General features: G+C 44.9%; 2 protein-coding genes across 6 annotated transcripts in view; both read right to left on the bottom strand.

The window, feature by feature from the left end:
• Window positions 1-8,371, bottom strand: part of MTF1 (metal regulatory transcription factor 1) — a 45,904-nt gene extending 37,533 nt beyond the window's left edge. For 2 of the 3 annotated variants that reach the window (XM_037149269.2, XM_053660285.1), the window contains exons 1-2: window positions 8,292-8,365; window positions 6,200-6,654 (exon numbers count right to left, since the gene is read on the bottom strand). In XM_037149269.2, the coding sequence (XP_037005164.2) occupies window positions 6,200-6,607 (408 nt within the window). In that variant the 5' untranslated portion in view covers window positions 6,608-6,654; window positions 8,292-8,365. Of the gene's footprint in view, window positions 1-6,199; window positions 6,659-8,291 lie in introns of all 3 variants that reach the window. The other variant, XM_037149268.2, reaches the window with a different exon arrangement.
• Window positions 8,372-9,435: 1,064 nt separating this feature from the next.
• The window catches only part of INPP5B (inositol polyphosphate-5-phosphatase B), a 54,333-nt gene continuing 40,751 nt past the window's right edge, over window positions 9,436-23,017 (bottom strand). For all 3 annotated transcript variants that reach the window (XM_037149403.2, XM_037149404.2, XM_037149405.2), the window contains 10 exons: window positions 20,197-20,306; window positions 19,291-19,426; window positions 17,144-17,254; window positions 16,048-16,210; window positions 15,013-15,248; window positions 13,874-13,987; window positions 12,472-12,565; window positions 12,052-12,179; window positions 10,535-10,646; window positions 9,436-10,288 (listed from right to left, as the gene is read on the bottom strand). In XM_037149403.2, the coding sequence (XP_037005298.2) occupies window positions 10,173-10,288; window positions 10,535-10,646; window positions 12,052-12,179; window positions 12,472-12,565; window positions 13,874-13,987; window positions 15,013-15,248; window positions 16,048-16,210; window positions 17,144-17,254; window positions 19,291-19,426; window positions 20,197-20,306 (1,320 nt within the window). In that variant the 3' untranslated portion in view covers window positions 9,436-10,172. The remainder of the gene's footprint in view (window positions 10,289-10,534; window positions 10,647-12,051; window positions 12,180-12,471; window positions 12,566-13,873; window positions 13,988-15,012; window positions 15,249-16,047; window positions 16,211-17,143; window positions 17,255-19,290; window positions 19,427-20,196; window positions 20,307-23,017) is intronic.

Below are 23,017 nucleotides of genomic sequence, written 5' to 3'. Positions count from 1 at the left end.
ACAAAAATTTAAAAAATGAGAAGAAGCTTAGGAACCTTCAGGACATCTTTAAACATTCCAACATCCAAATCATAGGGGTGCCAGAAGGAGGAAGACCAAGAAACTGATAACTTATTTGAATAAATACTGAAGAACTTCCCTAATCTGGTGAGGGAAATACTTTCAGGAAATCCAGGAAGCTCAGAGAGTTCCAAAGAAGTTGGACCCAAGGAGGAACACACCAAGGCACATCATAATTACCATTACCCACGATTAAAATGAAGGAGAGAATCCTAGAAGCAGCAAGAGAAAAGGGGACCGTTACCTACAAAGGAGTTCCCATCAGACTGTCAGCTGATTTCTCAACAGAGACCTTACAGGCAAGAAGGGGCTGGAAAGAAGTATTCCAAGTCATGAAAGGCAAGGACCTACATCCAAGATTGCTCTACCCAGCAAAGCTTTCATTTGAATGGAAGGGCAGATAAAGTGCTACCCAGATAAGGTCAAGTTAAAGGAGTTCATCATCACCCAGCCCTTATTACATGAAATGTTAAAGAGACTTATCTAAGGAAAGGAAGATAAAAATATGAACGGTAAAATGACAACAAACTCACAGCTATTAACAACCGAACCAAAAAAAAAGCAAACTAAGCAACCAACTAGAACAGGAAGAGAATCACAGAAATGGAGATCACGTGGAGGGTTATCAGTGGGGAAGGGGAGGGGGAAAGAGGGGGAAAAATACAGAGAAAAGTAGCATAAATGGTGGGTAGAAAATAGACAGGGGGAGGTTAAGAATAGTATAGGAAATGTAGAAGCCAAGAATTTGTATGTACAACATACAAATGGACATGAACTAAAGTGCGGGAATGCAGATGGGAGGGGGTGTGCAGGTGGAGGGGAGTGAAGGGGAGGAATGGAACAAGTGTAATAGCATAATCAATAAAATATATTTTTTAAAAAGAACATATTTAGTGTATGGTTGCTGGCTTTCTTCACACTTCTTGGCTAACTATTGAGCATAAAAATGACAAAGACAGTTAGCCATTGGGCTGGGGAGGCTGGGGGTTCAGTGCTACAACAGGTGGGGTGTACGCTACTTTCACCAGTGTGTTTCACAGAGAGATGGGTGAACAGGCAACAAGACAGTCCTGGCAGGTTCTCAGGAAGGGCACGGATGCAAATATGGGAAACCCTGGACTGCATGGCCCAACTAAAGGAAACACTTCTCAGAAACCTGGAGTAGGAAGGCATTCAAGTAGCCGCTCTTAAGAATGCTGACCTTGAGCAGAATGACAGTATTTGATTGAAAAATTTTCAAAGCTACCAAATCAACAGGTAGGCAGTAGTAAGACAGGAGGAATGAGAAGACACATGAAATTAGAGTCAGAACGACCCACGTCCCTGTGGAAGGAAAAGACAGTATCTGTGGCAAGGTTCTGGTTGGTTTCTTTCTGCACAAGGCAAGCACCAGGCAAAAGCAATGAAGCACCATCACGTGCCACCCAATGACAGGGATACATTCTGAGAAATACGTCCTCAGGTGCTTTCGCTGTTGGCAAAGGTCAGAGTGCACTTACACAAACCTAGATGGCTTAGCCTACTGCACACCTGCGCTGGATGGTACAGCCTGTTACTCCCAGGCTACAAGCCTATGCAGCCTGTTACTATGCAAAACAATGTGAGATTAAATCAAGAGCGAGAGAAAGTGATGTAATGAAGATACAAGGTAAACACAAGATGTGTGAGGCTGCTGTCGGCCTAACCAGCATACAGTTCTGCAGTAAACTTTCTTTTTAGTAGAAAGAACACCCTCTAAACTTACAACAGAAAGTATAGTCTAGCAAGCAGTACAGTAAATATGTAAACCAGTGACGTAGTTGTTCACTATCATTATCAAGCACTATGTATTGCACATCTATTGTATGTGCTGTGCTTCATACAACTGGCAGTGCAGGTGTGTTTACTCCAGCAACACACAAACGCGTGAGTAATGAGTGCACAAGGACGTCACCATGGCTATGACGTTGGCACAGCCAGGACATCACTAGACGATAAAAATTTTTCAGCTCCATTGCGCTCTTACGGAGCCACCGCTGTATATGGGGCTGTTGTTGACAGGTTTATTGTGCCAGAAATGTTGTTATGAAGCACATGACTGTAACAGGTATCGCAACCTCACATACAGAAAGCAATGGAAGGATCAGGGGTAAACAGGAAATTCAGGATAAAATCTGACTCAGAAAATAAGCTGCTTAAGAAGCCAAGACGATTAACTAGTTTTCAAATGATTCGCTTTCTCAAGAGTAACACCTGGGAATGAATGGGAGAGGGAGAAAAAGACTCCGTTTAAAAAGGGGGGGGTGTGTGCTCCCTTGAGTGTCCAGTGCCTTTCCAGCCCCTGCTTCCCCCCCAGGTCGATACCCGACCCTTCTCTCTCCTAAGCTCCAGGGCCCTCCTTTTGCCTCTGTGACTTGTTCCCTGAGCCCATTTGGTCTACAGCTCACTTCTTCTGTCTCTGTGACTTTCTAAATAAACTTTCTCTTATTAAAAAAAAAAAAAGAGGGGAGGGAAAGTAAAGAAATCATGAAGAGTGTTATGAAACAGTCATAAACATTGGCCTCTCCAGGCCAATTAAATGGATTTAAATGCTAAAAAAATAAAATCACTGTTAAAGCTAAAGCTACGGTAAGATGGTGCTTCAGGAAGGCAAGTCTCCTGAATGCCTAGTCATTTAGCAACATTTTAAAAGACTATAAAAGCCACTGCTGCTTCTCTCTCAATCCCCAACCAATTCCACACCTAATGATTTCAAAACCAGTTTACAGAATCTTCCATGTTGGTCTTATGGACAGAATGAAAAAACGTCAGGGCAGGGGAACGCAACGGGAGAAAACTGGGACAACTGTAATAGAACAACAATTTAAAAAAGAAACAAAAAAATGGGATGGGAGGAAAGTCCACTGAGTTAGATCCACAGTTCATAGTACCCTCGACCTTGTCCTATTCGACATCATTATCAGTGACCTGAAGACAGGAATGGTAAATCGCGGGAAAATGACAGCTCATATCACTGCATAATCATCCCCTCCCTACCACATCCTCTTCTGCCCAGGTCAGCAGATCCCAAAATGTGTTCCACAAAACACCGACCCGGAAAATGGGACTGAAAAATGGTTTCCCAAGTTGAAAACATCCGGAGAATTCTGCCTTTCCTTTCTTCTTAGTTATCAGCACATCAAAAGCTCTGAGAAACCTTGTAAAAACCAAACCTCTGTCCTGATTTAACTTCATGTTTCCCTTCCATTTGCTCTTGAAACACTTTCACTAGCAATCATTAACACGGGCCCAAAGCTAGGTTCAGATTTTCTGTGCTAAAGTATGATTCAATCCCCTTGAGTTACTACTGCCTTATCGCTCTTCTCCCTCCAACTACCATTAAAAAAAAAAGAAGAGAAAAGAAAAACTTGACAACTTGACACTTCCTGCCCCGTTTCCTCACCACCTACTCACTTCTCCAACACGCCAAATCTGGCTTTGGCCCCCAGCGCTCTGCTGAAAGTCTTCTCATGACGTGATCAACTGCACAGGCAGAACTAACAGCTTCTCTTGAGTCCCTCAGTCCCTCTTCAGGGTCACAAACAAATAGTCACACTTGGAGAAACTCTTCCCTCAGCTTCCACGACCCTGCGTCCCACCCATCTCTTTATGTGATCTATGGTTCCTCTTTCTAACTCTCCAATTCTCAGGTCAATACTACTTCTCCCTTGAGTACACTGCCCACAGTTTGAAGTGCTGCCCCTTCATGGATCCACAATTCCAATCCCAAGCCATTTCCTCGACTTCAGATTCACATTTCCAATGGATTTCTCAAGCGCTCACTTTCCTTTCCTCCAAGGACTGTGCATTCAACGTACTCCAACCAAACTCATCAACTTCCCCACCAGACCACCTCCTCTTCTTGTCTTCTTGATTTCTGTTATGGAATCACCATTCCCAGAGGGTGAGGAGGGCGGCAGAATCAGCTGTCTTCTCAGCAGGCACACAGCGTCATGAATAAGCCTCTGTTAAAGTACCTATCGCAGCTGATTGTAACCACTCAGCTCATTTCCTAGACTGGGAGTTCTGTCAATCATCTGTGTGGCCCCTGGGCTGAGAAAGAAGAAACTCAACATAATGGAAAATTGAATGGATCCTTTGAATCATACCCAAGTTATGGCTAATTTTTCACACTCTAATAACATACCAAGTTCTCTTATACCTCAAGAAAAACTCTGGGTTTTTTTTTCCCATATGCAAAGCCACTATCCTTCATCAGACTCAAATGAAATCTCAAACCTAAACTACAACTATGTCCTAATTGGACCACCAAACTACCACTTCCACCAGAACAATCCTTCTAAATGGCTTCTCTGACCACATCACTCCTTGGCTCGGCCACTTCCAGTGGTTTCCTAGTTCCAGAATACAGTCCAAACTCCTTAGCATTCTATCGCTGCCCTACCGGTCTGGACCTCAACTATCTTCCCATCTTTACCTTCTGCTCCCTATTTTCTAGTCCAGGGGTAGGCACATTACAGCTAGTGGGCCAAAGCCAGCCCACTGCCCATTTTGTAAATAAAGTTTTATTGGAACATGGCCAATGGACATTTTGGGCCACATAATTCTTTGTTGCAGGGGGCCGTCCTGTGCACTGTCAAATGTTTAACAGAATCTTTGGCCTCCACTCACTAGATTCCAGTAGCACTTCCTCCATATGACAACCGAACATGTCTCCATTGTATCCAAATGTCTCCTGGGGACAGACTGTCCCAATTAACAACCACTATTTTGGAGGTTTCCAAGCACAAGCTGAGAGTATGATGTCATGGCTCATAAAACACGGACTATATAGTAATTGTAGTACAGTGTCTAGATTAAAAGATAAGAGCCACACAGTATTCAGCACTAGTTGACTTACATCTGTGAGACTGTGCTTCATTATGAGTTTTAAGAGGTATTAGGAAAACTGGAATTCGTCCAATCAAAGGTGACTCAGCTGATGAGAAACATGAGGGATATTTAAATGAATGGAGGTGTTTAGCCTGTACAGGTGAAGATGAAGAGAAACCCGTGGTCTTTAAGTATCTGGCGGGTTGTCCCACCAGAGGAAGGTCTGACTTACTGTCACTCAGAAAGGCAGAACTAGAAAGAGTGAGCAGCGACTGCAGGAAGGCAGATTTTGGCTCTGTACGCGTAAGAGCTTTCTAACAATCAGAGCTGGCCAACAAATCTATTAGGCCGAGCTGTGAAACACTGTCTTGTCATCTTTCTGGAAGTGTCCAAGCGGGGGCCAGATGAATGGATGTCAGAGATGCTACAGAGATTCCTGACTGGGGTAAGGAGGTCAGACAAGACAGTCTCTTAGGGCTTCTTCCAGCTCTGAGACCCTAAGGCTAGCAAAGGAAAATCCATAGGCCACGAAAAATAAAATTCCTCAGTTTTAAGCCTTTAATTACAAGAAAAGAGAAAACTATTTTGCCAATTTATCCTATGTCTGTCTGGCAACATTTTACATTTAGTCCCTGGCACTGCAACTACCAGCGATTACAGTATTTTCCTAATTGGTCTTCAATTAGTTCCTGGATGATGTATAGCACCACCTTTAAACCACACCTCTTATTCTAATCATCACCACTAGTACAGTGCTTTGCAGTTTTGTTTTCAATCACTGTGACGTGCAGGACCTCACTCACATTAGCTAAACATAAGCATGAAAGCTTATGTTAGACAACCTGCTCTCACAGTGTCTCTTGCCTGAATCTCTTAAAGAAAGCCAGCCTTTAATATTCCTAAAACATTCACTTAAAAAAGCATATTGCAGCAGATCCTCATCTCCAAGACAAATTGATTATACACAACCCCGAGGTAAGCCAAATCTAGTCCCTTCGGCATCAGATATATAGATTGACCTCAGTGAAATTCTTACTATATATGTGACGTGAGGAGGAAAATATGAAAAATTACAATTTAGACTGCCCAAATTTCACTGTAATCTTACAAATGACAAGTTCCAGAAAGCAGTCACAACACAACATGAAGGATATGCATCCCTGAGAAGCAAAGCCACCGTAGGTCCTAATTCCAGAGACTCCTTTCTATTCCCAGCTAAAACTGCCAACAAGAGCCGTGTGAGGACATTCCAAGGCCAGACTGAGCCCTCACCCGCTGCTTTACTCACTTCTTTACGTTTCGTTTCTGGACATTCCGACTGCAGAGTGAGCGTTGCACCTTCGATATTTCTTGGCATGGGCGTGGAACCAGGGTTTATTGTTAAATGAATCTGATCCGGAGAGATAATGTGTTGCACATAACCCTGGGACATTGCTTCATGATCTATCAGATGAAAGCCCTCTTCACCCCCTACTAGAAAAGGCAAGTGTTCTCCACACTGTCCATCGTCATCTTCATCCTCCAAAGTGCCAGGGTCCTGCTCTATGAGAACAGTTGTCCTATCATATACAGTTCCAGATGAGGAAGGCACCAGTCCGTTTCTATCCACAAACCTGAGCATCTTATCATCGGGGGCCAGCTCATCTTCCTCTGCCTCGAAGTAGATGATGTTGTTGTCTGGACTGTGTTCCCCCATGGTTCAACTGTGCTCAGCCCAGTTGTGAGAAATGGAAAGGTAACAACCTGTCTGCAACAGAACAAAGCCCAAGTTAAAGCCGGACCACAGGACCATAGGACTTCGGGGCCTTCTCAGCAACTACAAGGCTATTCCCCAGCCCCCCACTCATTTCTAGGGCAGGTCAAAGTAAATGAAGGGTCATCTTCCCTGGGAATAATTTGTAAGGTTTACTTTGAAATCATTAAGTCATTTTAAAAGTAATGCCTTCTTAAAAAATTGAAGCCATAAATAGCAGTTCACAAGACCTTCCAAATGTGACTTACTGCCAAACAATTTGAAGGTTGGTCAAAATAATTAAAGGGGATAAAGGGGCAACGAGTCTGAGTTGCTATAAATCTTAAAAGGAAACCCCGCTGAAATATAGCCCCCAAACAGACCATGAAGCAGTGCAGCCTACAGTGGAAGGAGCAGAGTTTGGAAGGCAGGGTCCCCTACCTACAAATTCCATCTTTGCCACCTACTAAATTGGGGAAATTTTCCGTGCCTCATTTTCATTATTTATAAGGTGGGACTGGTAATTCCTGTTCTCTCAAAGTTGTTATGTGGAGTGAAACAGATAATGTACATTAAAGCAACAGCAGAGGAAACAAGTGTGAATTCATTTTTCCTTCCCAGAACAGATGTTTCAGATTTTGGGGCGAGGGGCTGATCCCTCATCAAGCATATCTAATGAATTCATTTTATCCGTTTATCTCCTAAAACAATCTGGTGTCCAGCAGAAGCCATGCTGGTATCATGTGCTCTCTGCAGTGATGGGATGAGGAGTCTTACTTTTGTTTCTGGGGTCCCTAGCACAGCACACTGACGCTAGGAGTTCACGAGAAGTCAACTAAATGAATGAAACACCTACAGATTCGCTCGCTTGTGAAGACATGCTCTCCTGGAAAAAAATAGCAAATCTGAAGCTTTCTCGTTTTGGAATATTGATTCTTTTACCTGCAAACACAGAGGTTCTACAAATGTGGGTTTGGCAGGCAGTACAGAGAATTTAAAAATAATCACATCACTTTTAGTTTTCAGTCTGGATTTGCATTTTATCTTTCTCTTCTGCTCTGGATTAGGATTAGAAAGTGAACCTTCTACGTAGTGGGGCGGCTAGACAGAGAGATAGTTACCGGAGACAGGCCAAGGGCTCGGATCAGGGAAGAAACCGCCCGACCCCTTGCTCTGGCTTACGCAACCCGGCAGATGCACATTTCGCTGCATCTGCGAGGAGAGAGAGGAGTACCCAGGGCCCCACTAGGCTGCCCAGGCACCATCAGCGGCAACGTGGAGACCAACTGTCCGAAACAAACAAGACCAGGAGGTTTGAGGATGGCAAACGAGGAGTACAAACAGAGCACCCCTGAGAGAAGGTTGGCAAAGCAGCTTGTCTGGGACAGCTCCCGGCCTGAGCTACACAGAAAAACTGAAGACAGGTTGGGGGGCTCCAAGTCTGGCGAAGAGGGGCAGGGTCCGTCCGGGTCTCCATGGAAACAGGGGAGGGGGACTGGATACCCATTCCCATGGAAACGGAGGAGGGGTGGGGTCCCTATGGTGACCGGAATGGGGTCTCTACTGGGAAATGCTTCAGGAGGGTGCCTAAGTCCCGCGCCCCCCAGGGAAGTCCCCAGCCCAAGCCATGTCTAGTTTCGCTTTTTACCTCCGCGGCTCCCGGCAACGGCGGCAGCGGCAGCTTCTCCCCTCCCCAGCGGCACCATGATTGCCCCAACCTTCCCCGAGCGTCACTTCCGCTTCCGCTTTCCGGAGGAAAAAGGAGATACCGGTTCCGCCTCTTCTTGGCGCTTCTGGTTGGTTTAGAGCGTGAGGGGGCTGAACTCGAGCCTCCAATTGGCGGTCGGAAGGGACGGGGCACCAAAAGGCGTAGACTGACATTGAGCTACCCGGCCGCAGGCAGGCGCCCGCCGTGTCTGTAGCCCAGAGGGAGCCTGCGGGACCGGGAAAGGGGTGCGAACCCCTGCACTAATCCAAAATAGTCTTAATCCGGTTTGCGCTGGCCCCATTCGCCATGGCAGCCACAACCGCAGCAGAGGGGACCAGTCATCCCAAGTCAGACTGTGACACTCCCGCCATTTCTCTGTGGCCCCAGCTTTCCCTCATCACTCATTGGAGTTAATGTAGGCAGGAGGGCCCGAGAAAGGAAGATTGAACCCACGTGGCAGAACTAAGGAGTATCCCAAACCAGCCAGAGCTCGCCGCCGCCTCTTGGCCTCTCATAATAAGAAGCGCAGTTCCCTCACACTCGTGCCCACTTGAGCTGTCTCCCAACTTTTACTCCTGCTGAGAATTGTTTGCTCTTAACCGGACTCGCGCAGGAGCCAGCGTACGCCACCTACTGGCCATTCCCTTTAGTTAACCGTTCACATTGTCACACGACTGGTTCGTAATTATGGTAAATCACATTTTTACAGCTCTTCCAAGTAGTGATGTCCCAAGTCCCAGGAAGTGATTCTGATTGTGCTTTCATTATGCTCCTGTCTTTTCTAAATCCCTGGAAGACCTAGCTGTTAGAACCTCTCAGCACCCACTGCCTGTTTTTCCCCTAAGCTACTCTCATGGACAATATTCAAAGTGCAACGACCCCCATAAACTAACTAGATCAGGGGTCAAGGGGTTCAGGCCATGCCTGTATCATCTCTTAATTGAAGAATGTGAATAGTGACTGTACACACCAGACGCCAGGCAAATATCTCTTTGGCCCCTGACCAGTTGCCCCAATGCTTTAATGGCAAAGGTCTGGCTGCAGAGAGCTGCCATATCTTAAGAGATAAAAGCATACAAACAACCACTGTTAAAAATACATTTATCATTAAAATATATTACACATATGAGAGAAAAGATGCATCTTATACAGGTTGGAGGCTTTGCTAGCCGAGAAAATCCCACTTGTTTAACCAGAACCCCCAATTTCTTCAGTATTTTCATTTCCAAGCCACTGTATGGACCTCAGAGGCTGCGTGGCCAGCCCTATTTCTTGTGCCACACCCGAGTAGGACAGGGGAGAGGGTCTGCAGATGCATGGACACATGTCCTCAGACAGGGTGCTGGAAGTGTCTGGGTGGCTGTGGCCTGTTCGTCCAGCAGCTGCCACTTGCATTCTTACTGTCCAGCTCATTCTCTCTTCAGTTCCAAAGTGTGTCCGAATATCTGACCAAGGGGGGCTCAACCCAGGCTATGGGGGAAGGCTCTGACTATACTCAGAAGGCAGGCTGAGTGAGCACATGAAGTACAGTTATTTAAACATTTCTAAAATTTAAAAAAATAGAGCTCTCTCTGTGTTAAATTAACCAAAGTTGCACATCGAATGTCAGTTTCGTGGTGGATTTCTCCTCATGTCCTCACAACCCCCAGCAGCACTGAGTGTGGCAGCCTCGGTGGGGAAATGGCCCAGACTCACAAAACAGGCACTGCCACTCTTGCTTCCAAGTGGCCTCACATCCCACTTTACGGCCACTCCTGAACTGAAACAGGTAGGGCTGGTAATTGGCTGCCTCCGGTGAAATAGGAGAAGAGACAGAGAGGCTCAGAGTGAGTGGCAGAGGAACTGGTGAATAAATTCTTGAGCCTTCTTCTTCTCTGCCATTTCAAGCTTTTGGTGACCAGCTGGGGTTCGAAGCAGTAAGCTGCCAAATATGCTAGCTGCATGAAAAAACGCAGAAAACAAATCATTCAGCAAAAGAATGTACTAATTCTTTGTGTTATTAGGAGTGGGGAAGGGCGCCCCAAAGCAGATTTTCTGCTTTAAAATCAATTTGAGGGTAAACTGTACCCAGAGTTTGAGATTTTAGTTTTATTAGAGTGGACTTAGGACCTACCTCAGCCACATTTCTCATAATGAGTTTCTCAGTTGGCAGAGGTGCTTTCCACAGGTACTTGGATGCTTACCTAGAATATTTTGATCCAAATGATTTTTTTCTGAATTTTTCAGCAATTCTTGCAAAAATGCCATCAAGTAATAGAAGACATTTCTGTGGAATGTGGGGAGAGTAGAAATGACCTGAAAGAGGGAGAATTGGGATTTGTCTTTCCATCCATTCAGTTATTTGTCACATGTCTGCTCTATTCCAGGAACTGAGTACATGACCCAAGTACGTTAGTAAAACTGTGCACAGAAAACCTTGATTACTTACCATTTGGCACAAGTGCCAAAAGAGAAGCACAGATCAAATGCTACATGAATTTAGAGGTCAAACTTCCAACTAAGTGCTCTCCAAAGACAGGGAATCAAAGACATTTTGGTTGGGTCTTTTTATTTTTTTTAAAGATTTTATTTAGTCCTGGCTGGAGTGGCTCAGTGGATTGAGTGCAGGCTTGTGAACCAAAGGGTCGCCGGTTCGATTCCCAGTCAGGGCACATGCCTAGATTGTGGGCCAGGTCCCCAGTAGGGGGCGTGTGAGAGTCAACCACACACTGATGTTTCTCTCCCTCTCCTTCCCTTCCCCTCTCTCTCTAAAAATAAATAAATAAAATCTTGGTTTTTTAAAATATAACTTAAGAAACCACTTTTTTGGTTCGCAGGCTGGCACTCAATCCACTGAGCCACACCAGCCAGGGCTTTAGTTGGGTCTTGGATGTAAGACAAGATTAGACTTGCAGAGGTAAGGACTAGGGTATTAGAGCCAAAGGAAAAAAAAGTGTAAGACAAGGGAAGAGGAAGAAAACAGTGAGATAAGGAGACAGAACACATTGTGAGAAGTCACTGTTGTCAGAAGCATAACTAACACGTGCTAAGCCTGGACAGGGTCAGGCTAGAATTCAGTGAGTCCGCCAGCTGTCTGCTATCTGAATCAGTCAGGAGCTCGTACAAAACATATTCCAAAAGAGATTCGGATTCAGCAGATGTGGGGTCAGGCACTAGGACCTGTAATATTAGCAGGTTTTCTAGATTTTTCTGCTATGGCTTGTTACATATGTGAACAAATAGAGTAGATCATAGAAAGTCTTGAATATCTTAAAAAAATCATTAACTGGCAATGGAAAGCCAAGTATGATCTTTGACCAACAGTAACACGATGAGAGTTTTAGAACACCACCTAATGGCAGTATTCAAAATAAATCAGCACAGGGAGAGCCTGGACGCAGGGCCTTGCACCAAGGAAAGTGGAATGAGAATGGAAGAAAAGGATGGGTGACAGATCAAGGGGGACGGGGCATGTAGGAGGTGAGAAGTGGAGGAGTCAGAAATGACTCAGGTTTCTGGGTTGAGTCACTGCAATTAAGCATGATGCCATTACAAGAAAAAAGGAACGTGAGAGGAAAAACAGGTTTGGGAAGGAAAGATACAGGAGCTGAGTTTCTAAGACACCGCACGCGGCAGGCTGGGAGACCACGCTGCTCCCTCAGGGCCCACGGAGCCTGGGGGCTGCGACATGTGTATGCTGACGCTCAACACTTCCCCTCACCTGTTTACTTGCTGTGTAGTTGCCAGAACACTCCAAGCAGTTGTGATAGGCGCTGTAACAGATGACGGGCTCTGGCAGGCTCTCCAGGAAAAGCAGCAAGGCTTCAGCTACAGAATGATTGTTAATGGCTTTTGGCCCATCGTTAAGGAACAGGTGATGCTGCTGCCCAGGATTAGGAAAAGGCCCAGGAGTGAGCACATGCCAGAAGTGCTGCCTGCCCGACAGCGTGAAGGGGCCAAGCGGTCTGTCAGCTTAGCTGGGCCTCCTGTGCTCCTCCTAGATTGGTTACTTAAAGTTGTAGAGTCTCCTCTGTTATCTTTAAGTAAGAAAAACATGGTAGCTGAGGACACCTGATTTTGAGCATTAAAATGTTACTCTTTCCTTTCTCTCACCTCTCTTACACACACACACAAAGGATACAGAGAATATCGAGGGTATCAATCATTCCAGTATCCAAAGAGTCCCTGATTTTCTCAAATTCCAACCGCAGGCCTGGCTGTTGAAACAGATCTTCCTATAAAAGGGGAGAAAGTCACAAAGTAATTATATTCTCAGAAAATCAGCAGTGATTTCCTGACCTAGAAATACAACTGTCAGCAGAGAACAGAAAGAAGCAGTGTAGCGAGGCCCGTGTGTCACCCACGTGGACAATCTTGTTCAGGCCGGTGTGGCTAACTCGTCTCGCAGGCCTTCCCAGGCACGTTCCCACAGCAGGCCTTTGGAATGATAAGACGCCTATTATAAACCTATGGGTAGGGCAGACTATACAACAGTAAGAGCCAACACAAGGGAAAACTTAAAAGTAGCTATGTTTCCTGCACTATTTGGTATAGAGGGATTAACCAGAAAAAGAAAAATCTGAAGAAATTGTATCACTTGTAAAATGGATAAAACTAAGCCCATTGCTTTATGAAAACAATATTTATGGCAATAAGGTATTTCTGGTAGTCCTAAGGAACTACCAGAAATTAAGTCAATTTATGTTTTATAAATTGATTTAATGCCATCCAATTGTTAATAATAACCATATTATAAGTATCGCTCAGAAGTTACACTTGAGAAGAACTCCGCAGAGAAGGCAGGAAAGCATGGTACTTGAGAAGGTGACTTCTATAGCCAGACTTGCTGGGTTCCAATCCCAATCCTGCCCATTTATCAGCTTCGGGACCTTGACCAAGTTATTTAACTTTCCTGAGAACTAAATGAGGCAATGCTATAAAACACTTAGGAAGAGGTTTGGAACATTACAACACACTCAGTAAGTGTGAAGGAAAAAAGTGAAAAGAGTATCATAAGAATGTATGTTGCTCTGCCTTCCTAGGACCTATCCAAATGAATCCGTGAAACTGGCCCATCTGATCTCATGAAGCTTGCCAAAGTCATCTAGCAATCAGGCCTCCTGACTCATGGCCTGGGAATTCCATCTGGTCTCCGGCCTCTGTCTGGCTTGACGACAAGTTGGTCCCTCCCATTCCCGGAAGCTGGGGCGGGTTCCTCAAAAGGAGAGCAGGCTACCAGCCTGAGAAGTCTCCAGATGGCTTTCCACCTGGGTGACCCCAGAGGCCAGGGGAGGGAGCACGCTGCACTGGGAAGGCCGTCCTATGTCAGGCTGCTTCCCTTGGGGGTAATCAAGTGTTCCGTGTAATTTCACCATCCCACAAGGGAATGAAACAGGCACCTATTTATCCCTTATTCCCTCCCTGTGGGAAGAACAGCTTTCCACAGATTCTCTGGAGCATGCGCTTCTTACGCCAGACTTGTAGGGACTGATGCTCGAGGCAGCCTGGTCTCAATCAGGTCTGACTGCATAACCGTCACCCACCTGCTGGACAGCATTTCGGTACAGGTAATCAACCATCATCCAGAGTTCTTTGGGGATTTCCATGGGGTTCTCCAACTGGCTGCCATCATCTTCAGTCCAAAGCGGCATCAGAGTCTGGAAGGAAGCAAAAAGCATAAGAAGCCCTACCCACAGAACTTGTGCCAGGCTGGCTTAAGGACAACACATGAGATGGAGACAATGAACCCATGGAAGAAGGGAAGCATTTCAATGTCCCTAAACAAACATTTCATAGTCAAACATGAAATTAGGTGGCACAAAGTATAAAGGTGACTTTTGAGAATTGGGAGTGGATCATAGCAAGAAGTGTCAATGAGTCAGGTGAGTCAAATATGCATCAACTTCTAAGGGGAAAAAACCCTGCCTATAGCATTTCACTGTCAGAACTAAAAGGCAGTGTGGTCCAGTGAGAAAAGAGCACAGACTTGGGAGTCCCAAACCCGAATGCAAGGTCCAGGACCACTATCGACTTGCCACGTTACCTGTGACAGACCACTCTCCTTATGGGGCCTCTGTTTTCATCTATATAATGGAGAGTATGGTGTTCAAGAGTACCTAAATAAAAAAATGCATGGGTCGAAGAAGCATACTTATTACCATAAAGCTGCTCCAAACTAGTTCCCTTGTATTAGCATTGTCTCCATAGGCAGCTCTGAAATCTCAGAAAATTAAGTTTGGGATGAGATACTACCAACTGATGATTAAAACCAAACCAAAATAAACAGGAATAAAGCCATGGGCCAGGAAACCTTCATTATATCCTATCCCTGGCTGGTTGCTCTAATGCACTATGCATGAGTGTACTGAAAATCATGGGTACAATATTTCGCAGATGTTCCTATCAAGTGGTGGGGTCTCTTCCCGCCCTTGGAATCTGGGCTGGCCTCAACTGCACAAATGAGCCTGAGCGAGACTGGCAGAAGAGACACACGGGAGACTCAGAGAGTCAGGAAAAACAATAACTTGTTGCTTTCAACCATTAAAATTTCAAAGTGGTTTGTTACAGGGTAATACATAGCTGGCACAATAAGCCAGCTCAAGTCCCAGGAAGTGTCCCTGGGAAGTGTGCCTGGCTTGGCCACTGCACAGTACCAGGTGTTTTCTTGTGGCATGTAACTCACCAGCTCTCTGACAGTTTCAAGTGGCAGGTCCAAGATTGGCTCCCTCATGTAGCACAGTGTATGAATGGGAGTTCCAAAACAGCTGGGCAGGTATTTCCCAGATACAGACAAAAAGTAATCTTTTCCCCTGTCCAAGTGCAAAACCAGAATGTCCTCAATTGTATCTTCACCCGAGTTGAGCTTTGTAGCCATGGTCTTATTTACATACACTTCCAATTCAATCTCAATGGAAGATTCTGAAGAAAAATTTAAAAAGTAATGTTGGCTGGTGGGAGGTTGAGAGAAAGGGGGGAACGAAGACAGAGGGGAAAGAGAGCCAGGTTTAAAGGGCTGGGGAAAGAAGAAAGGAGGGAATAAGAACCAACGAAAAAGTATTTATGTGCTCAGCACTCAGGAGACACATGAACAGAGTTCATAGTCCAAGGGGGGGATATGAAAACAACAACCAAACTGTGAAATTCAAGTTCCAAGTAGCAGAGCTCAACTAGAAATTATTACTACACTAAGAAGGCAGGGATCAAAGAGCCTGCCCTGAGCAAGGTCAGGTGAAGACACCTGATCCAGTAGAAAATACAATGCAACTATCAGCCCATGAACTGTCCACAAAACAGGCTTAATTCTGCTGCTACACAGCACAACGTAGAACAAAGGAGAAGTTACAGGGTCAGGTGTAATTTCTGGATTACCACCCCATTATCCTTCCCCATAAAAGCAGATACTTGGGAGTTGATTATGGCCAGGCAGAGAGTGAAAATGGCTCTTTTTACAGCAGCTCCTGAATCATAGGAATCTCAGGTTTTCTTCTGTGAAATTATGGAACAAATACATCACTGAGAATGCTTCTGAAGCAGAAGTCATGCTCCTCACTATTTTATACTTTACTTATGGGTGACTCATCCGAGGCCTTTTCAAAAGTTTCAAGCAGACAACAAAACACTAACAGAAACAAACAAACAGAAACTCTGGAAAGTGAGCAGAGATAGGGTAGAGTCGCCCCCAAACCAGTAACCTGGCACCTGGACACAGAGGCCTTACCTGGCAGGAGGAACCCTCTGCTGGGGTTGACACTCAGCCACTGCTTACAGTAAGACTCTTCGTCAGGCTTGTTGATGAACTCGAACTGACAGGGCACTTGTCCATTATGAATCGTAAAGGATTCCACTTGCAGTTGCATGTACTTCACATCCTGAAAACAGAACTGGGAACAAGCCCGGGGCCTGTCAGGCCAGTGCTCCCTTCCCGGCAACCTGTCCAAACCCCCAGCTGGACGATCCCTGCCCTTTCTGGGAAGAAAATGAAGGCCCACCTCTTTCAAATCATATTCCTGCTCTGAGTATTTACCTGGGAGGCCACATCTACCACTAACGAACAGTTGTCTATGTTTAACCCAGAAACCCCAAAACTCAGAGAACTCATGTTGTTTTATAAATAAATTTCCTGAAGTAACCAATGTTTATATCTTCTATACCCAAAAACCATCTCCAAAACACCCTTCACAAGTTCCACCCCAAACAGGAAGACCAAGCTTATCCTTCCAAGCAGCTGGACATCGAAGATATTAAAAATACTCTCACTGTAAATCCCCATTTGATTGACTTCTTGGTACTGTCCGTTCTGAATGATGTATGCTGTGGCTCTTTCATGACAAATCTTCAGCCCTAACTTTACTCCTCCCACCACCCACTGGTTTTCTAAACTGTTTTCTCTACCATCAACTCATGCACACCCAAGAAATTCAGACTCAATTTAATCTCAAAGAAAGCATCAGTAGGAAGACAAATGCAATGAAAGAATGCATAGCAGTTTTGCCAAAATCAAACACAACACATTTTGGATCACCTATGCCATTATTTAACACACAGATGGCCCACATTTGGGTGAAGTATATGAGCCACAGAAGGTTAAAGGCTCCTGGTTTAGAAAATCAAGAGATGAACATAATTTAAACCAACAACCCCTCTCTTCCCAGCTAGCATCATCAGCCTCACCTCATCTAGGAGTAGCCTATCAAGAAAGACTAGAGTCCAGCAGGCCTATGGGTACCTCCTGGAATTCTGAGCCCTAGTAGAGGAGAGTTAAGCTCTATGAAGAGAAGAGCCTGATGCTGACATCCTCAATGTCTCCTTCCTACCTCTCGCTTGGAGAGGGACACAGAGGGGATGTTGGCATTCTCCATCTTATCCAGGGAGCGAACAATCTCCTCCAGAGTCTTGCGGTACAGGTCTTCATTTTTAACCCGCACCTGGAAGGAAACATCGGAGACTGAGCACCAGGCCTGCTGCCCATCTCCTCTTTCTCAGATAGAGGACATGCCGCGTGAGGGAACAGACAGTGATACAGAGAGTAAGACTAAATACATTTAATTATTCAACAAAGAACCCAATTAACAATACACACAGAAGGGTCTCACAGAGGTGGAACGAAGGTGTGGAGCGAAAACCTGGCTGGCGGTTCTACTTGGTCTTGGGACCACGGAGAGATGCTCTGTGCCTAGCTCTGCTTTGCTTGCTACTGCCAAAAAGCCTGCAGTGAGAAACTACTCTAGAAACTTTGATCTAAAGTGGCAGTTCTTAAAAAAACAGCATTTCTCAAGCTTTCTAAACCTGTGCTCCACCAACGAAGATTTTGTCAGGTTTTCCCTTCTGTACTTTGAATTATAAATTCACTTTTGTCACTTTCCAATAATGGAACTTTAATCATAATATTCATTGGGATTTTTTCAAACCACCCGCACCCTCACGGATGCCGATACGCCTCCACCTGCACCCTGGGGAACTGGAACTGTGAAGAAACACAGAAGTCACTGAAGAAGAGATGCAAATAGGGAATACACGAAAAGATGTTCGACTTCACCAGTAACCAGGGAGAGGTAATCTAAAATATTGAAGTATTTTTTCCTGTTGGCTGACTGTGTTGGTAGAAATTCAAAAGACTGCTGAAACCCAATATTAGCCAGGGTGTGGGGAAAATAAGCTCACACATGGCTGTCAGAAGTGTAAAATGGTAAAAACTGTTGGTAAAATAACTTAGCAAAATCTAATAAATTTAAAATATTTTTTTATTTATTTTTAGAGAGAGGGGAAGGAAAGGAGAAAGAGTGGGAGAGAAACATCAATGTGTGGCCGCCTTTCACATGTCCCCCGCTGGGGACCTAGCCCGCAACCTAAGCATGTGCCCTGACTGGGAATCGAACCAGCAACCCCTTGCTTCACAGGCCCACACTCAACCCACTGAGCTACACCAGCCAGGGCACAAAATCTAATAAATTTAAAATACATTTTTCACTGAACCACTAATCTACCTCAGAGAATCTCATTCTATAGAAACTCACACTGGTACACAAAAATATATGTGCAGGATGGTCACCATAGCACTGTATATACTAGCAAAACTTTGGAAATGACTTAAATGATCATTAGTATACACATTAGGGTCATCCATATTGTGAAATATTTTGCAGCCTTTAAAAATAATGAGGCCGGCCCTGGCCAGTGTGGCTTGATTTGTTGGAGCATCATCCCATAAACCAAAAGGTCACAGGTTTGATTCCTGATCAGGGCCCATGCCTGGGTTGTGGGTTCAGCCCAGGTCGGGGCGTATATGAGAGCCAACCAATCCATGTTTCTCTCTCACATCAATGTTTCTCTCCCTGTCTCTCTTTTCTTCACCCTCTCTTTAAAATCAATAAGCATGTCCTCGGGTAAGGATAAATAAATAATAATACTTTTAAACAAAAACAATCAGGAGTGGCCCGACTAGTGTGGCTCAGTTGGGTGTCCCACAGAACACAAGGTCTCGGTGGAGGCGAGAAGCTCTGCCTTCAGTGTCACACGAAGATGTCCAAAGACACAGTTAGTGGGGAAAAATGTTCTCAAAACAATATGCATATGCTCTCCTTCACACAAAAGGAAAAACATCCTCTAAAAACATCCTCTACTATGTTACATACGGAATACCAACACACATTTGTAAATGCGGGGGAAAAGATCTGGAAAAAGTCTAAACAGTAAGAGGAACTTCCATGTATGCAGAAACATACAGTAGTAGAATGCCAAAGCAATTATGAATTACAGTGAAATTAAAACAAATTTTCGGAGACCAGATGAGATCAGGTGCATGCTGCATGGTTTGGCTGTGGACTGAAATTAAAACAATTTTTAAAGGAGCGACATCACATTCAGGGAGGAAGAAGATGCCAGCAAGATAAAAGTGGACATGGTTGTGAGGACCTACTACACCCTATGGAACGATTACAGTAGGCACCAGCAGCCCACCTACCCCAATGTCAAACTCTGAGCTGACAGGCTTGTGGTCACTGGTCTTCAGGGCCATGTGGCTCTGGTAACTCAGCTGAGCAATGTTATTCCCTTTCCAGAGGATCCGGTCACACCAGGCAGGAGCACGACATTTCTCACTGAAATGCAAAGTCCAGAGCGGGGCTGTTACAGGCACAGACACACATACTGCTTAGCCAGCGCCCCGTCTCGGCTGGGAACAGGGCAGAGTCCTCAGGTCCCCGTGGCCCAGTGACCTGAGGGGGCAGGAGTGATGCGGGCACACTGAGAGAAAGCACATATCCTGTGGATCACCCAAAACACTGTTCGGAATTGATTCCCTGCTCTTTAGCCTCCTGTGGGGATGAGGTCAGAGTCAACAGGTAATCTGACAGTAAGTACTCTATGATTCTGAAAAAATGGTGGTTAAACACGCTCTGAATTCCTACTGCCTGGGTTCAGATCCTGGCTCTACATTTGCCTGCTTGGAAGGCTCTTAAATTTTTCTACACCTCGGTTCCCTGATCTAGAAAATGAGAGTATTAAATGAGATAATACAAGTAAAACGTATCGAACAGGGCATGGTATACCATAGGCACTAATATATGAACTACCATGCAATGACCAAATACAAGCTAAGTTAGTTGGAACCATCACCCTAAGCATAGCTTAAAAGTAAATCAGTCACAAAAATTATTAAGGAACAAAGGAAAAGGTAGTAAAAAAAAAACAACCATGGAGGAAGGCAGGCTGCTTAATGAGCAGATACTGAGAGAAAATGTTTAACCCGAGTAGCAAACATGGGGAAGAAGTCACAGTAAACCCGTCTTCTTTGGGCCCCCGAGGGCAGGTGCTTCCCCAATTCCGGGGTTTCCATTTGCTTGATCCTCTGAAGCAGCCTCTGACCCACCTGGTGTCCCACTCGTCGGAGCCAGTGTCATACTTGTATGTAGGCTGGAACGTGAGCTTGCCTTCCGTGAAGCCTTCAAAGACAGCCTTTGCAGCCACCTGAATTTTTAGCTATACAAAAAGAGGGAAGAAAAAAATCTCAGAATAAAAAAGTCAAACCTTAAATTAGCAGCCGAAAGGAAATTAATTTGAAGTCTGAACCCTAACCCAAAGGGATGAGGCCCATGACAAAGCTGCTCTGTGAGATCTTGAGTTAAGTAACTTCCAGGAATATGAGCAAGCCCACCTTTCCTTTGCTTTTATACAGTTTTTAAGGCTTTTATATAAGAGTTACCTACATCCAAGGGGCCTGAGTACCATCTTACTGAGAGGTCCCTCTGAGGATTTTGTAACAACACACAAGAGTTTTTCCCTTGTAGGCACCAGATGCTTTGTCTGTGTAGCATAATTATTACAATTACACAGAGATAAAACTGCACAGAAAAAGAGTCTGGAAAGATACAGTCCATAAAGCAAAGGGGAGCTCCCATGCACGTAGAAACACAGGGCCCAGCAGAAGTAAGGCCTGCTTGAGTGTGGCTGGTAGGGGATAATATGGCCGTACTAATTTATAGTTTTCATTTGAACATCTCACCTAAAATGTCGCATGGTGTGCTTGAGTGTGGTATTGTTGTTACTGAATTACATGCTTATGATTTTGTAATAAAAGGTTTTGTAATAGAAAAGGGGTGTTATAGCCCTGGCTGGTGTGGCTCAGGGGCTTAAGCGCCAGTTTGCAAACCAAAGGGTCACTGGTTTGATTCCCAATCAGTGCACACGCCTGGGTTGCAGGCCTGGTTCCCGGTGTGGGGCCACACAAGAGGCAACCACACATCGATGTTTCTCTCTCTCTTTCTCCTTCCCTTGCCCTCGCTCTAAAAAATAAATAAAATCTTTTAAGGGGGGGGGGGGGGCGTTATTTGTGCCAGACCCTCTGTATAGAAAAAATATACCAAACCAATTATGAATTAATTTAAATTAAAAACCACTTTTGAAAGAAGCTTGTCCAATTAGTTATATGAATCGAAGGAAGCTGTGTGCCTTGGTTTCCCCATCTTGTAAGTTTTGGATTCACAACAGAATCTGCTTCACAGGATTGTTGGCAATGTGCGCTGTCAACTTAGAACACTGCCTGACACATTACAGTAATAGCTAGCATCCTTCCTGGTGCACTAATTCTACAAGCTCCATCCAAATCACACTCTCAGCAAGAGACTGAAGAACACAGGTGCCCCTGCCTCTCTGTGGCCCCAGCACTCAGCTTGGTACTAAGCAGAACTGTCAGCTCTAACATAGAAGGTAACAGCTGCCAAATTCCCCAAAATGTGAATTCCTAATATAAACTATTAAAGAAAAAGCAACAGGAAATAATAAAAGTGTACGCATTAAGGTAAGCTGATACTCCTCGAATGGGTATATATAGACCTTGAAACCACCTGGAAAGCAGAGAACACATAAAACAGGTACTTTTACTGGAGAAAAGACCTAAAAAGAAGGTAAGAGAAGATGAGCATTAAACTCCTAGGGAAATGAGAATGCCTCAGTCCAGAATACAGAGGCAAGGAACAGGCAGTTACAGAAGACAACACACTGGGTTAGGGCTGAAATGGAGGTTATAGAGAATCAAAGTAATTTACAAACGAAAACAACTGGAGAGAAAAAAAGGGTTAATAAAAAAATTATTACATAGAGAAAGACATAAAATTGAGGGTTTTCCCCCTCCAACTGATCTATACTCGGGGAAAAAGGTAACAGAAAGATTTAGACTAATGATTATTAAAGGGGGGAAAAGACTAAAAAGAAAAAGAACCTTAATATTCTGAACAATTCTGACCAAGGAACAGTTTTTCAATCTACTGAGGAGGCGCCTGAAGAAAGTCAGTGAGAAACTGATTTCTTTTATCCTGTGGAATGGCTTACGCGCCCAACAGAAATGCGAACCCAATCGATGGTGAGAGAGAAAAGCAAGTCACAGAATGGATTCCCAATGGGAGTGAAGAAAACCACTCAGGAAAAAGAGCTGTCTGTCATTCACACTGGACTGGTCTGGGGAGGAGGAAGAAAAAGGAACAGGAGGCACATTCAAAAACCATTAGTAAATCATTTAATATATACCAAGTATCATGACTTCTGGTCAAGACGGCAGCGTAGGCAGACATGGCTCACTCTCTTCGCACAACCACATCAAAATTACAACTAAAATACAGAACAATCATCACTCAGAACCGTCAGAAATTGAGTTGAACAGAAGTCTGGTAACTACAGAATTATAGAACCATATCCATGCAGACTGGTAGGAGGGGTGAGGACATAGAATGGGCTGGTCCCTCACCCAAGTGTGGTGGATAAAAATTTGGGAGGAATATCTCAGGAGCGAGGAGTCCCAGCCCCACACCAGGACCCCCCGCCCAGGGTTCCAGTGCCAGGAAGATAAGTCCCCACAACATCTGGCTGCAAAAACCAGCAGGGATTGAGTCGGTGGGAAAAAACTGCTGCAGCCCCAAGTAGTTCCTCTGAAAGAACCCAGACACAGACTCACCTACTCAGACTCACTCCCTCTGAGCTCCAGCACCGGGGTAGCAGCTTGAAAGGCACGAGTGACACATGGGGAGGAACTGAAGTGTCCAGCATCAAGGTGAGCAGACGCCATTGTCCCTTTTCTAAACCTTCCCCAGCAGAGCCAGCAGGCTGGTGCCATATCCAGGACTCCATCAACCTGGCTAACACTGATCTGCCTTGGAGATCCCCAGAGACTCCTACCCAACTTGTGGGATCATCCAAGC

The sequence above is a fragment of the Artibeus jamaicensis genome, unplaced genomic scaffold, assembly GCF_021234435.1.
Source record: "Artibeus jamaicensis isolate MK-2021 breed Jamaican fruit bat unplaced genomic scaffold, CSHL_Jam_final scaffold_847, whole genome shotgun sequence".
NCBI classification, from domain to species: Eukaryota; Metazoa; Chordata; class Mammalia; order Chiroptera; family Phyllostomidae; genus Artibeus; species Artibeus jamaicensis.
The sequence above is the reverse complement of the archived record's forward strand: the minus strand, read 5'-3'. Positions and strand labels throughout refer to the sequence as shown.